The sequence below is a fragment of the Crocodylus siamensis genome, chromosome 1, assembly GCF_052110815.1.
Source record: "Crocodylus siamensis isolate JL-2025a chromosome 1, ASM5211081v1, whole genome shotgun sequence".
Classification (NCBI taxonomy): Eukaryota; Metazoa; Chordata; order Crocodylia; family Crocodylidae; genus Crocodylus; species Crocodylus siamensis.
Window position 1 is genome coordinate 295,451,859 of NC_143395.1, and position 15,827 is coordinate 295,467,685.

Sequence of the window (15,827 nt, forward strand, 5' to 3'; positions counted from 1 at the left end):
AAATTAATACTTCTGGCTCATGAGAAATACTTCTTTAAAACCTCTCTTGGAAGTTGTACCAGTCTGTAATTTATCAGGCCTTTTATTATTTAAGTTTGGCCCTGATTGAAACCAGTTCACATCTTCTGTTGGTTATCATGGCATGAAAAATCTGTAAGCAAAGTTCAAGGTTCATTGCTAGAAATTATCTTTGTAGTTAAACAGACGGTGCACAAAATTAAACATTCTCTGGCAGCCAGACTTTTATAAGCTGCCAATGTAAGTCTGGAAATATTAACATGTACCAGTAACAACCCTCTAGGAATAAAGAACTTCACTACAGAAGGTGAAATATTTGCACGTGTTTTGAGCCAGCGATAGGGCTTAGATCTCTGATTGGTGACTTAGGTATGTGCAAACAATTGCTTTTTGTTCCAAAAGGAACCTGCACCTGTGATGGCCTGTATATACTACCAGAGCGAAGCTGTAGCTTATTCAAGGAATCATCTGTCTTTGAGGAGCAAAATGAAATCTCTCTAGCACATTTCCATCTGCCAGGCATCAAAATACTTGGCCAAAAAAAGTAAGCTAAGAGAATAGACTGAGGGTGGCCCTCAACATGGATTGGTGCATCCAGAGATGCCAGCTTATCTTCTGGACCCCACTCCACCTAAGTTTTTCTCTCTTCCTGGTCATGGAGTTTTCTTTGGCTTCTGTAGCAAGTTCCCTTCAGCTTTTTCAAGTCCAGGAGTCAAAAAATTTCCACTGCTTAGAAGACAAGTTCCTTTTGTCTTCTGTATTTTGTGAGTTTTCACCCAGATCTAGCACTTTATTTCCTGATCTCTGAAGATTTTCTGTTGCTCCAACTCTTCCAGTTCCTTGGAGACAACCAAAGTAGAACTGATTTCCTTTAGGCCACAGCTATCCCATTATACAGTCTTTTTTTTTTTTTTAACTTGTCAAAAAAAATCTACCATTTCTAAGTACAGGAGATGTGCGAAGCCTCATCTGGGATGCTTCCATTGACTGGAAAGCTATTCCATGTTAATCATTCTTTCTGGTTCCTAATCTGGCAGGTGCATGACACTTCACTTTGATAGCATGGCTAATTCAGTACCTATCAAGGTATTCACTGATAGAACAGGTTCATAAAAATTGACCATAATTCATAAGTTTTGACACCTGTGAATTTCAGGTCCATTGTGGAGGTATCGCATATAACCAGTTTAGGCTCCATTCCTGTTTATCGTAGGGAACCTCAGAGCAGGCTTAAAGATGAACACTTTCATTTATTTTTAATAACAAACATATCTTTACAAACTTGCTTCTCTATACTTACACAAAACAGAGTAACAACAAACAATTGGTTTCTTGCTGCTTTTCAAAGAAGTAAAAAGAAGAAAATCAGCATCCTTGTCCTTAAAACAAATTATTGAAAAGTGAGGTAGCCTCTGCTATCCAAACCTCAGTCTATGTTAAGCACTACTCTAAGTTTTTCATCTTTTATTACATCACAAATCTTTCTTGGTTCCCAAGTATTTCATTCTGTGTACTACTCAGGAGTGACAGGCATCAGTTTGAAAACCACTTGTGTTTTGTGTCACTGTCATTGTGGGAAGTATTGGAATTTCATCTGTGGATTCTTATTTCCCAGTATTAACTTCCTAGAAATGGTTATTTGCATTTATGTGCATCCTGTTTTCTACATATAAATTTCAGCTGCTACTTTGAAGTCTAATTTGATTCTGAAAAAAAATTATTTTCCTTCTTCCCCTAAACAAGTCTCCTTTCAAGTCTATTGCATTAATCAATCCAGATTCCTTGAGGGAAGGAAACGTCATTTTGATATTGTTAATATTTGAGTTCTGTAGACAAAAACAAGGAGCCTTCCAAAGTTGGTTGGTATCATGTTCCATTTGACAGATGAAGAATGTGATATATTTATGATGTAATGACTTGTACTAGTCAGTCAGTGTCTGATCTCGTAAACCTCCATAAAGTTTGTTTCTTGTTCCCTCATCGTTTTGAGCTGTGCCAAGCCTCCTAATACACTTAAGCAAATAGGAAGAATTTCTAATATGTGTTACAATTAGGTGCTTTCTGCAAGGAAACTTGTGGTCAGTGGGTTGGGATGAGGAGCCTTTCTTTAATGCGTGAAGTTGTTGCATGTACTCCCTTACCATTCAAAAAAGGTTACTGTGTGGTTTGGCCTGTCCCAGATGTTACTAGCTGCAGCATGTCAAAAGCTATTCTTCCTGTGTAGACCATTTGCTCTTGTGCATTAATGTATGTGAAGGTACTGCTAAGTAAAATCCTACAGTGTGTACAGGTCAGAGTGAGGCTTATAAAGTTAGTTCCGGACTTGCTCAGTGCTTAAGTTGTATAACTACCAAATTTTGCCTGATTTGCCTACTTAAAAGAAAATAGGAACAAATGTCAATTGTTTTTTCATTTCCTTCATGAATGAGCAGCCTATAAAATATGTTTAAAAATAAAGTGCTTTACTGAATAATCCTGCATTATCTCAAGATAGCCTTAGATGAACAAAGTTAATTTTTTTATAATTGGTTTTTTGATGCTGTCAGAGAAACTGGGATCCACACTGTTTTTCTCTACATTTTTTATTCCAGTTCTGCTAATAACTCGATTGGGGATGAGAATTGGTTGATTTCAGTGTTGAGGATATGATTGCAATTCTTTTTTCTGTTAACTGTAGTTTAGGGTAGATGATAGAAAGAGGTAAGAGACTAACTGGTTCCTTTCCAGCCATGGAAATAATCATCCAGGGTGGTCCCAGGGCGCTGTGGGCACAAGTATTGCTGAGTAATCACTGGTTGCCACCTGCCTGACAGAATAGAAGACCAGTCCTACAATTTAAATCTGTCGAACCATATCACAGGAAACAGTTGACAGTTAAAAATAATTTTCAAAAGTGTGAGAAGAAGACAAAAATGTACCTATACATGAACCAAACATTCCAAGGGGTGTTTATTAGACCAAACTCTACAGGGTTCATCGTTGCTTTTTAATGTCTTAAGTAGTTCCATGCATGGACTTTGTTCATTCTATGTATTTTTGGGAAATAATATTTAGCAAAAAATAAGCCCCACACAATACTGAATCCTATGTTCTTTTTAAAAGCAAGTTAAATTGAGTTATGTGAGAATAAAATTTACTAAATACCATATTATAGTAAGAATTGAGCTGCAGTTCCTGTTTATGTAAATTTACAGAATCTTTTTTCATTTGAATTAAGTGCTTTCCATCACTTAGTGAGCTTTTACTGAATTTTATAAATTTGAATTAATTTTCAAGCTGTTTTATATAAGCCAGTACTGTCTGCTGTAGTGAATTAAAGTAGAAGCGTAGTTGATTTTTAGATGGCAATATAATCATTTTAACAGCATATTCTAAGCTTAGTAGGTAAAAATAATATTTAGCATTAGTAATTTTACTCTTTCCATAACCTTTATTTGATGTACAGGCTGGAAACCTATCTTGATATATGCTCAACATAATTGAAAGCAACCTTTAAAGAGCTTCTAACAGAGTTGTTTTTATTTATTTAGAGTTGTTAAGCCTATGTGTAGCCCAGTTGATCAGCAAGACTGGTGTGACAACCTGTTTTTAATCAGTGACTCAGAATTGTGATCACCCTGATGTCACCGAATGGCCACAGCTTGTAAAAGGTAAACATTAAATTTTGTGTTTTGTAAAATAGAAGTAGGTAGTTCATTATTAGTATAACATTTTCATTTCAAGGAATTCTGTGTGTTTGTATGACTTGAAGGTAATTGTAAAGTAGCTGTTTAAAGTATACTGGGGTTAAACCTTACATTACTTTCTCTTTTTTTTGAACTGATTTGTAAATCCATGTAGTTCTGCCTTCTGCTGCCTTGAATGTCAGCATCTTGACACTCATGTTCATCCTCCAACAATAAACTACAGCAAGGGTCAGCAATGTTTTTGGACAGTGCCAAAAACACCTGCAGACCTGGCTTGTAAGGTGTTGGCATGCCAGGGGTGGACGTTGGGGGAGCTGCAAGGGGCCTGATCCTTGTTGTGGCAGTGCAGCTCTGGCCCCTTCCCTACCATATGCCCCAAGGTGTGCATGCCAAGCAAAACGGCTTCGCCTACCATACTCCAGCCCCCGTGCTGGGGGTTGCCTGCCCCTGAAGTACAGTGTCTCAATGGGGTGGGTGGGTGTGTGTGTGTGTGTGTGTGTGTAAAGAAAAAGGTTTGTTAGCAAGCAGATCACAGTTTCAAGCCTCCACCAACTTTAATAGTACCCAGATTTTGTGATGATTAAAAATATTATGGCAGTCTCCTTATTAAAAAAAAAAAAACCCCACTTAATTAGTTAAAGTTTACTGAAAGCATTCATCCGGGAAGCTTGATAATATTGCTAAATTCCATAGACTTGCATACCTTTACTTTTCTCTCCTAGGGAGTTACAGTGGAGGTAAAAGGAGTGGCTTGCAGAATGGAGAAGTTGCTCCCAGTGTTGTTGGAAGTGACCCACCATTTGAATTTGCTAGCTCATGCTGCAGTTTTCAGATTAGTTGGTGTCTTGTGATCAGTTTCTCCAAACTAATTCAAGGTTCAAAGTTGTAAGAACACTTGCTCTGGGCTCTTGTTAAAATTATATGTACAAAAACATATATTTGACTTTTGTCAAATTTGTTAAAGAAATATTTTAGCATATTATAATATATTCTCTGCAATTTAAGTATGCCATTTGTTTTTTATGTATTTGGAAAGTAATGCTCTGTTTGTTTGTAAACTCAGTTTTATAGTGAAGAATAGATTGTTCCACATTTGCTTAAAATACTGCTGAAAGCTTATCATAATTTCTTTTAACTACTTGTATTTTATATTCTTTCAGAAGTGTTGTCCTGTTGTTATCTCTGTTTAATGTTTCATATTATAAACACATTGTAAGCAGATCTACTGGAAATCCAGAAAAAAGTGACTTCAGGAATTTTGCACCAGAATTTGCAGAAACATTTCTGTTATTTGTTTGACTACTTAATTTCCTTGAAAATTTAGGGCCCTTAAAAATGTCTTTCTAGTACTGTTTTCCTGATCAACTGGCACAAGAACTTTGCTTGGTACTAGGTGCATACCATCTAGTGATGTAAATTCTCAGGAAGCCCAAATGAAATGCATCTAAATCTTCACATTAGAATTTAGATCCTAGATATACCAGATATCAATATATTTTCCGCAGCAAATTGGTATTCAGCTTTCTTTTTATTTTTGTTTGCCTACTGTCTACACTTTTATCTGTTTCTGTTCTCGTTTTTCAATATCCTGCTTCAGTGAGTGTTGAAAACTGGTGATAAGCTTCACTTTCCCCGGTACTGTTAGCCATTTTTTATATTTATTTGTACTATTGAAAGCATCAAGGAGTGCTCCAGTGAGAGCTCAGGATCCTACTACACTACATGTTGTTCTGACAAAAGTTAAAGTTTGCCCCCTGCCCCAAAGAACTTGCAAGTCTGCTTTTTCACATCCATTTTTTTTTAAATCAGGGACATGATTGGAAAGGACCTATACACATGCATACTCTCTGTTTTTATGACTTGTTAGAAACGACCAAGATCCCAAACCTTTTTGCACTGGGCAGACTTTCAGATAAGATCTTGAGGCTTCTATCAACACAAGTGATAGGTAGGTAGGTATATAGTATAGCATAGTATAGTCTAGTGTAGTAGGGCTGTGCAAATAGGGAAGTATTCAGTTCAGAGGACTGTGATTCAGTTCAGAGATTTGGATCGGCCGGGGAGAGGCAGAAACAGCTGCAGGTTCTCCCGTGGCTCCTCTGGCTGTGCCTGCCTCACCCTGGGCAGGGGGGAGCTGCAGGAGAAGCCCCCATGGCTGCTCTGCCTGTCCCCTGCCCAGCCCGAGCCTAGTCCCAACACTCTGTATTTAAAAAAAAAAAAAAAAAAACCCTGCACTCACTGGCTCTGGCAGCAGTGATTGAAGCCTCTGAGGGCTTGTTGCAGAGTGCCTCCCATGGAGCAGTGGGAGGCAGCAGAGATCCCCTCTCCCCCACCTGGCACCCGTGCAGCAGCTGCCCCATGGCAGGGGTGCAGTGCAGCTCAGCAAGGCGCTGCATGCTGCCTGGGAGCTGAGGCCGCTGGAGCTGAGTCACCCAGAGCCTGGCAGCACTGCTGGAGCTGCCCCAGCTCCCAGACAGTGCGTGGCATCCTGTCAAGCTGTGCTGCACCTGCACCATGGGGCAGCTGCTGCATAGGTGCCAGGTGGGAGCGGGGGCAATTCCTGCTGCCAACTACTGCCCAGCGCTGCATGGGGGGGCTCTGTCACGAGCCCTCAGAGGCCCAATTGCTGCTGCCAGAGCCAGTTAGTGTGGGGCTTTTTTAAGTGCTGTGGGGCTGGGCCAGGCAGGGCAGGACAGCCATGAGGGCTTTTCCCGCAGCTCCTCTGACTGTGCCTGCCTCTGCCCTGGCCGGGAATAGTCACAGGACCTCTGCCTTGCTGCCGCTTGCCTAGCCAGAATGGGGGGAGGGAGGCAGGGGTCATGCAGGTGTGGCTAGCTCCAGGGAGCAGCAGAGCATAGCCCCTGCTCCCAGTGCTACCGCACCCGCATCAGCCCTGGGAGCAGGGACTCTGCCGTGCTCACATCCTGAGCCCTGCCACCCCCCATCCTGAGTAACATGCCCCTGCCCCAACACATCCCTCTCCTACACCCCTCCCCTCCCCTAACCCCAACAGACTTACCAGTTGGAGGTAGCTATCAGCTTCCTGTTTAGCCTATGGCTGAATCTCGTAAGTGGCCGAATCTTTTCCAGATCGATTCAGATCTTTTTTAATTGGTCTCCCAATTCAGTTCGGATTCAGAGATTCAGTCCCCGAATCGAGCCAGATCTCCTCTGAATTGAATCAGCTGTTGAAGCTTTGCAAAGCCGTATAGTATAGTAATAGTATAGTATAGTATCTGGTGTTATAAAAGCAATTTGTTTGTTTCTTGGCTTTGGAGAGTGAAAAGTTGCATGTGTTTAACTGTTGAGTATTCATTTGGCTAATGACTGCCAAACACAAGGGATAAGAACTGGAGGGTGTCCCCTGCTGGGGACTCTTAAAAACCCTCTGCTCTGCAGCTCACCCAGACCTGCTAGGCACAGGCTTTGACAGTCAACTGATTTTTGGCTCAGGTAAATCAGGGTGAACCAGACCCAGGGCTGTCTGGGCCTGGTCAGCTCTGGCCCTGGGACTACACTGGGAACTCAGACTAGCCCCTGATGCTGGCCAGAGCCAACAATCAGCTTATGCATACTGTGGGATTTTAGAATTGGGGAACAGATGCCATCACACCATTAAGTGAACATGTGCCAGAGTTGTTGGTTACCCTTGCTTTAAAATGTTTGTTGTTTTAGTTGAGGTTGTACACATCATGCAAATAGAAAGCTTGTGAGGCCTCTCTGCCCAAGCAGCCCATACTATCTTTGTTATTTTAAACTCTGGTGTGTGCATCTCAGATTAAGGCCTTTCTTTAGAGGCAATCCCACTGGCAAATCGCAGTGACAGTGTTCATAATGGTCATTGACTAACTTGTAAAGCTGTAGAATGCATGTACATAATTGTATTCTCATCGGGGAAGGCTGGAGCTGGGGTAGCATGGGCATTAAGGCACATGGTTGACAGCCCAATGTTTGCAAGTTCAAGGCCATAGCAGATGTGCTCATGGAATAACCCTGTCAGATTCCAGCAGATCTGCAAATTCTGCTGAATACCTTGTCACAAGGACACAAAAAGGAAAGGAAAGTCTTATCTTGATGCTTGATTGAGTATATTCGAGCTGATAATCTTTTCTTCTGGGTTAATACAAAACAGTTGCAGTATTGGAAGATGACTTGTGTCAGTGTCATTATGCTTGGGGAGGAAGTGAGCAGAATGATAGGCTACCTAGCAGCTTTAAATTGACATTGTAGTTAGAAAAAGAAGGATGATCTCCTGAGCTGATGAAGAAGGTATTTGCTTCCTAAAACATCTACTTTTGTTGGGGTGGAGAAAAAGAAGAGTAAGAGTAACTATTTGGATCTGTTTCCACTAGCAGTCCTCTTGGATAACTGCAAGTAAGGAACTGTAATTTATGAATACAGCGTTGTGAGGTACAGGTGACTGGAATCGGTAAAGAGTCACTTCAAGGGTCAGGAACTTGGTACTCAATCCTATTGACTCTTCCTTCCCAAAAAAGGCCCACAATGGTTAGGTTTAGTCAGTAAGGCACAGCAGTGGTTATGTGATGGTAAAGGAACTTCAGCTTACCTTACAATGATAGATGTGAAGTTCTGTCCTATAAATTACATTCTGGAAAAGCTGCATGTAGAAGGAGGTACCAACTAAAATCTCTTGGGGTTTCCTGTACTCTGAATCTGCAGAGCTGCCTTCATCACTAAAAGAATCAGCTCTGGATCATTATATATTTGTTGACTGTAACCCGTTTCCCTCCATAGTTAATCAAACTAAGTGAATAAACAAGTCAAATTTTGATAGCTTGTTTGTGATTTTAATAATAATAGAACCATATAGACTGTAAGGTATAGATAACATCATATATTCTAATCCAGCATATTTTACTAAATTAGACTAAAGAATGATGCATAATATTTTTTTTATCTGCATCTTAGATCACCAGGAGAACCTCACTCTGAAAACATTGAAACTAGCCGAATGTAAGTATTGAAAGCAGCTGAACAGATGTGTTTCAGTATTGTATTTCAAAGCTGTTTTGAGTTACTTGCAAGAGTTGCTGTTGCATCTGTTTGTGGGGGCAAAACACCTTTAAGTGTACATTTAAAAATAGTTCATTTTAGCTATTTGTTCGGAAGATACATTTCAAATACATATTTTTCTCTAGAAAGTGATTTTATTCCTCAGTCTAGAACACACAATTATCTTGGAAATAGAATTTGTTTTTGATTTACAGGAGTTTAATTTAGTGCCAACCAGTAGATGGTAGTCTAATACAGTAGCTGAAATTTATGGCCCTGAGTGTAGATTTAAAACTCGAGAAATATAATTTCACATCCTTTTAACATCTCCATTGTTCTTGCATGAAAACAAAGGTGATCAGTCAGTATTTAGATAATCTGATATTTTCTGACAGACTGTAGGACTAGACAGAACAGTCCTTTGATCTGGCTTGGCAAATTAAATGGTATGCTTTCCTCTTTTTACATATTGAAAGTTAATGAAATTTCAACAGATAGCAGTATTGCAGCAAGTTGAAGTAGCATATTTTTTGTTTGCATGAGAGCAAAAAAGCTAGGAACAGGTTTTGCATTTGTCTCTGGCTAAGTTGTGCCTGTTTGTCCTGCTGGTGCCTCTTGCTGGTCAGGGGGGTGCCCAGCTGCCAGGGCTATGGGGCCTTGGACCCAGGTCTGCAGCTCCCAGCAGAAGGCAGCAGCTGCTGCAGTGGAGGAGAGCCTAGCTCCCCACTGCTGCCTGCCTGCTGCAGGCTTGGGTGGGTGGGGCCTGGCAGGTGCAACCCAATGCTGTTGAGCAAGAAGCTGGTTGCAGCTGCGAGCTCCACGCTGCCCTGGCGACGCAACACGTCCCCTACGCTCAGGGCTATAGTGAGGGGCACAACCATGCACTGCCACCCTTGCTGCCACCGTGTGCGTGAGACTCATTCCCAGGAATGCACAGGGCTTGTTTATATGGGAGCAAAAAAGCTAGGAACAGGTTTTGCATTTGTCCCCTGCTGTGCCCTGCCACGCCAAGTTGCATCCACCAGACTGCAGAGGCCCCAGGGGAGGACAGCAGGGCAGGGAGCCCGAGCCTACAATGGACAACCTTCCCTGCCACCGCCTCTTGCCCAGATGTGGGGGGTGCAGGTCCCCCCTGCCCTCCAGGTATGTACACAGCAGCAGGGAACTGCCCCACCCCCCAGACAAGCTGCCTGCAGTCCCATCCTGCTTCCCACCAGGGCCCTGTGGCTGCGCACTGTGGCCCCGGTCCCCAAGCCCTACACGCTGTCCAGCTAGGCCCCAGCACTGCCAAACTCTGGCCCTCCCTATGGGAGCCTCAGTGTCCCGTCTCTCTCTCCCCCTGCAACTTGCCTGTGGGAGCTGCTCTCCAGGGTACCAGCCTGGAGAGGGCTCTGCCAGCCTGGAGAGAGCTCATTGCAAAATCCATGGGTTTTCTCTTTTAAATTGAGAGATCTGCGTTACTCTGGTAAGGGGGGGGGAAGTCCACATTTTACTTTGCTAAATGCACCACTGCTTTTCTACCATTGATTCAATGATGCAGGTCCAGGATAACCATTCAGATGCACTTTGTGATCTCCCAAGATAAACCGCTCATACTTCTTATGCCATGAAACTTTTTAGGATTTATTGTGGGACAACAGACATGCATGTCTGAACAGTTGCACTTTGTCCCAGAATAAAGTGGTTTATCCCAGGAAAAATATGACATCTTTTTGTAGCCAAAGAGACTCCAGAGCTGCTGTCTATCAGCTGAGGAATAGAGTTCAAGTAAAAGTATGCTCAGTGTAAGCAGAAATGTTCACTCCAGTTTTAAATGTAAAAAAAAGCAATTAGAAGAAAGTTACTCAGGACTTTCCTTTTCTACAGAGAAGCTATTCTCAACAGATTCTCTCTAATGTTCTTTTACGGTTGGGAAGGAAAACGCTGGCATTCAAGCAATGCAAGTACAAATATTGTAGATGAGTACCTTGACTTAGAGAGAGGGAGATGCTCCAAAATAATTTAACAAGAAGGATAGCCCAGTGGCCAGGCCATCAATAGTGGCCTTTGAATTGAACCCAAATCTCCTTTTCTCTGCCACTGACTTCTTGTATGACCCTGGTCCATTCACTTGGATCCAGATTCAAATTCTCCACTTAAATGTTACTTTACCTTAAAAAAAAAAAATTAAAAAAAAAAAAAAATTGAGTCCTTTTCTGGGACACTGGTCCAGATTGTATGGATTAGGTACCTAGAATACCTTTGTTAGCAGAGAATGTTATCTACCTCCAAAGGATGATCTACATTGGTTAGGTACTGAGCTAGCAGGTCCCGAGAGGAAGCCAAAAGAAAATACTAGGTAGTAGGCACAAGAGGAGTGACAGGAAGAGTTACAGACTCACTCCTTTAGGGCTTAGGCACCCAACTAAGGGATGCATTCATCTTCCTGTGACCCAGCATGCTCTGCAGAAGGGAGGTTCCTACTGCAGGCTGATAGTTTTGGTTGTGAACAGCATTCTTCTCTCAGAAATGCCCAGTTGGGTCTTGGTGCTTTTCTTTGAGACCAGTTGAGTTGGAGCACTTGTTCAGGGAGTGGGAGACCTAAGTGTCCCACCTAGAGGAGCTCAAACCCACATCTCCCTTTTCCCAGTGAAGTGCTCTAACCCACAGGGTATAGAACAGACTGTGGAGAGCACTTTCCACTTGGCCAGGAACACCAGATTCCTGAGGCTAAGAAGAAAACAGGCAAGATGGAGCATAATTTTAATCATGTGATGTGGGCATTTCCCTCGAAGAGAACAGTCCTAACTTCTCATCACTAGTGGCGGTAGCAGCAGGTGGCAGGTGCCCAGGGCACTCATGCCCCATGCAGGCACTGCCACCCAGTGGTACACGGCTCCAGCCGTTGCTGCATGGTGGCAAAGAGCTCAGCCAGGCTGGCCCACCTGTATCAGGTGGGACTCCCAGCAGTGCACATGTAGCTCCCAGCACTCATGCACCACCAGGGGAAGCCCCAAGCCACAGAGGCAGCTGCCTTTGCTGCTTCATGCCTTGCAGGCAGTCTTCCCTCTAAGGAGCAGCGGTCCATGAGCGTGCCACCTCAGTCCAGCATGGGACACTTACCAAAGGGGCCAGGGGCTGGAGGTGGGGGCTGGGGCCAAGGGTCAGTGGTGGGGGGCTGGAGCTGGGGGCCAGGTGCTGGAGCCAGAGCCTGGTGCAGGCTCCCCAGCTCCGGGGAAGTGCTCCGCTCCCCCGCATCAGGGCTGGATAGTGGAGCACTTCCCCAGAGCCCACACCAGCCGCCTGCACCTGCCTCCATCCGTACCTTGCCTCACCTCGGGGAGGAGCTGCTGCCTGCCCCAGTGAGGCTCCGCTGGCTCCAGGACACTGCTCTGCTCCCCGGCCCTGATGCCACGTGCCTCCTCACTCCCTGAGGTGATGTGGGGGAGCAAAGCAGTGTCCCAGAGCCGGCAGAGCCTCACTCGCAGCAGGCAGCAGCTCCTCCCCGAGCTGAGGCAAGGCAGGGATGGATGCTGTGGTAGGGGGCTGGCGCAGGGTCTGGCAGCTCCGGGGAAGTGCTCCACTTCCCGGCCCTGATGCGGGGAAGCGGAGCACTTCCTCGGAGCCGACGGAGCCCGTGCCAGGCTCCCGCCCCAGCTTCCCCTGGTGCACAGCCTTGAAAAAGCTGTGTGCAGCCACACTTTTAGTTGCATGCGGCCGCACACACGCACACCTTAGAGGGAATCTTGCTTGCAGGTCCCTGGACTCCACCGGAAATGGAAGGGAGCCGTGCCCCCTGCTTCCCAACAGAGTCCTGGGTCCTGCATGGTAGAGCGGCAAAGGCCTTTGGGTCCATCACAGGAGACTTCCCCCAGTGGCGCACGAGTGCTGGGAGCTGCACATGCACCACATGGAGTCCCACGTGATAGAAGCGGCCAGCTGGGCTGCGCTCCTTGCCACTACATGCAGTGCTGGCTGGAGCCATGTGTCACCAGGCAGCAGCACCTGCATGGGGCGCGACCACCTGCCACCTGCTCCTGCCACCAGCAGTGGGGGCTGTGCACCATGGCAGGGAGTGTGGGGAGGGACCTCACCCCCCCCCCCGATCCCACAAATGCCACACACCCTACTCCCATAACCCCCCCCCCACATAAATGCACACATTCCTGAAATACCCTATTGTCCCACACACACAGCCCCATCCCCTAACCAACCCTCCCCCCACCACACACACACACTACAAGAAAAAGATCATATATTTGAATTATAATGCCACCACCTCTATATACACTACACAAATCATGACAAAAATATTTTTTGTAATAAAATTAAAATATGTTATAGTTGGTGTTTAAACTTTTAGTTCATAGATTCATAGATGTTAGGATCAGAAGGGACCTTAGCAGATCATGGAGTCTGACCCCCTGCTCTGGGCAGGAAAGAGCACTGGGGTCAGACAGCCTCAGCCAGGTGCATGTCTAGCTTCCTCTTAAAGACCCCCAAGGTAGGGGAGAGCACCACCTCTCTTGGAAGCCCATTCCAGATTTTGGCAACCCTTACCATAAAGAAGTTCTTCCTGATGCCTAACCTAAATCTGCTGTCCATCAGTTTGTAACCATTGTTCCTAGTTCTAAGGGGTGCCCTGGTAAACAGAGCATCTCCTATTCCTTACTGCCCCCCATCTCCCAATGAATTTGTAGGCAGCCATAAGATCACTTCTCAGCCTTCTCTTGCGGAGGCTGAAGAGATCCAGGTCCCTCAATCTCTCCTCATAGGGCTTTACCTGCAGGCCCCTAATCATACAAGTGGCCTTCCTGTGAACCCTCTTGAGGTTGTCCACATCCCTCTTGAAGTGCAGCGCCCAAAACTGGACACAGTACCCCAACTGCAGCCTGACGAGTGCTTGCAGAGAGGGGAAGTATCACCTCCTTGGACCTGTCTGTCATGTGTGATTTGTGTATAGCTTACGATTTGTCTTTTTTTTTCTGGTTCCAATATGGCAACCCTTCCCTGCCAAAAGGCGTACTTCAGGGGGCAAGGGGGAAGACTTCCAGAGGCAAGGGTTAGGGGCAGGATTTCCAGTCCCAAAATGATGACGGGGGGTGGTGCTACCCTCGCAGCCCTTGAAAGTTCACCAAAACTCAGTAAGCAGCCCTCTGGCACATGCCTGGACTAAAGCCCTCTGGCCCACCCCTGTTCCTTCTAGCTTTTCTCCTCCTTTCTCCTTTATTTCTTGCATTCTTGGGCTGCCCAGTGACCAAGGTGCAGCTGGCAGTAGGAGATACCCCCATGGGGAAGAAGTGGGTTTGAAATCCTTCCTTGCTGGGGTTGGTCTGTAACCCAGGTGTCCCAAGTGCTTTAACCAGTAAGCTGTGCAAAAATCCTTGAGACCACCACCAGGATTTGAGAATGAATGTTGCTATAGATACTGTGTATTGCCCTGAACTGGGTGTTCAACATGTCCACCAGTTCATAGGTGACTCCATGGAAGCCTAATTGATAGGGAACTTGAGTTACAGACCCTCTTAAATTGAAGTGTCTAATGATTTTCGGTAATCAGAGGCCTATGAGAATTATTTGATACGACCTTTAGATTTCCCTGTACCTCACTGGACACATCTACATGAGATACTACTGCTCAGTGGTTACTGCACATTTATTTAATGCTTGTATAATCAAGTACTAAATAACTGATGACAACTGGAGTTACTGTGCAGTAACACCGGCAACTGCTTTTCAAGTAATGCTACTGCACACTAGCCTAATAATACTGCCCAGTAGTGTATTAGCACTGTTGGTGCTGTGATGTGCTACTGCACAGTATTATTCGGCTACTCCGCAATCAGTGTAGACATGCCCACTGTGACAATAAATGCATTAAAGATTGTGGCTGTTATAGCAATGGCCAATACACAAGTACCACAGGTATTCTGGAAGTAAAAAGACTCAAAACTGTTCCTTTTAGTGGTCTTACTGATCTCTTTTATTTTCCTTGTAAAATTTGGAACTGATAGAAGTGAAGCTGAGGCAAGTATCTTTTTATTTTATGCAGACTGAACATTTTTAGTTGGATTGAGCTAGTGAGGTAATGATCAGATTAATTCCCAGCAGATTTTTGCATTTTGGCTACTCAGATTAAAGTCATCTGAACAGTAATCATATGGTAATTCTACACCAAGTACTTGCAGGACTGAAGATCCTGAAACAGGATAACTAAGCAGTTGTATGGCTGTGCATCTAGCGGCCTTCAAGATATACACTGCTCTTTACAATGGAAAAGTATGCTGTATTTCTCTATATTACACGGTTCCCAACATGTTAATTCTGGATGCCATTTTACCCACTGTATAGGTGAAAAAATAACTACAGATTTCAAGTCTGTATACTGTACTGTAGTACAGGGATCCACAACTTTTAGAAATGAAATAAGTTTTATAATGTTGCTTGCTTAATGGCAGGCCAACACCTCTGAAAACCGCCATTATCATTTCTTCTTGCCATCCAGCTACTTCCTTATGCAGAAGCTGCTGCCGCTGATTTCTGGGCTCTGTGATCAGGTCTAAAATTGCTTCATGGAATAATTTTGACCACCAGCCATGCTCTAGCAGATTCTGCCAATCAGAATATAGGGATTTCTGAAGTCAATTACAGTTTTGCTAATTCTGCAGTCAATATATTAATTGCTTATGCTGGTGGGGTGCTGTGATTGTTCTAGCCTACTCCTGCACTCTGCTGGCACACAGTGTTAAATACCATAGGGATTGCCACCTGCAGCTAAGGTAGAAAAATATAAATGAAAAAGGTTAAATACATTCATGTTTGTTCTTTTTTTTTTCTTCCTTTTTTTTTAATCTGCAAGAAGGGCCATTTAAAAGGATGCCATTTTGACACATTTTTCCTACCCTTTCTAGTATATGGTACAGCGTGCCTCTTATGCTACCTGAAATTTCTTCAGATTCCCACTCTCAGCTCTATTCTTACCATGTATGAATTGTTATTAGCTCATAATTTATTTAAATTTGAAGATATTTATACATGTTTCTTATGGACCTCCTTCTATTTCCTGATTTTCTTATTTGTAATTAAGTACCTCCTTCTTCTGCTTCTGTTGTACACCAGCAGTAATTTCCT

The 15,827-nt window shown here is 44.0% G+C and overlaps 1 protein-coding gene across 3 annotated transcripts in view; it reads left to right on the forward strand.

The window, feature by feature from the left end:
- UBE3A (ubiquitin protein ligase E3A) overlaps window positions 1–15,827 on the forward strand; it is an 81,537-nt gene that overhangs the window by 28,166 nt on the left and 37,544 nt on the right. The window contains exons 3-5 of one of the 3 annotated variants that reach the window (XM_090064968.1): window positions 3,549–3,668; window positions 4,427–4,589; window positions 8,634–8,678. In XM_090064968.1, the coding sequence (XP_089921094.1) occupies window positions 8,677–8,678 (2 nt within the window). In that variant the 5' untranslated portion in view covers window positions 3,549–3,668; window positions 4,427–4,589; window positions 8,634–8,676. The remainder of the gene's footprint in view (window positions 1–3,548; window positions 3,669–4,426; window positions 4,590–8,633; window positions 8,679–15,827) is intronic. The other 2 variants (XM_090064976.1, XM_090064959.1) reach the window with 2 other exon arrangements.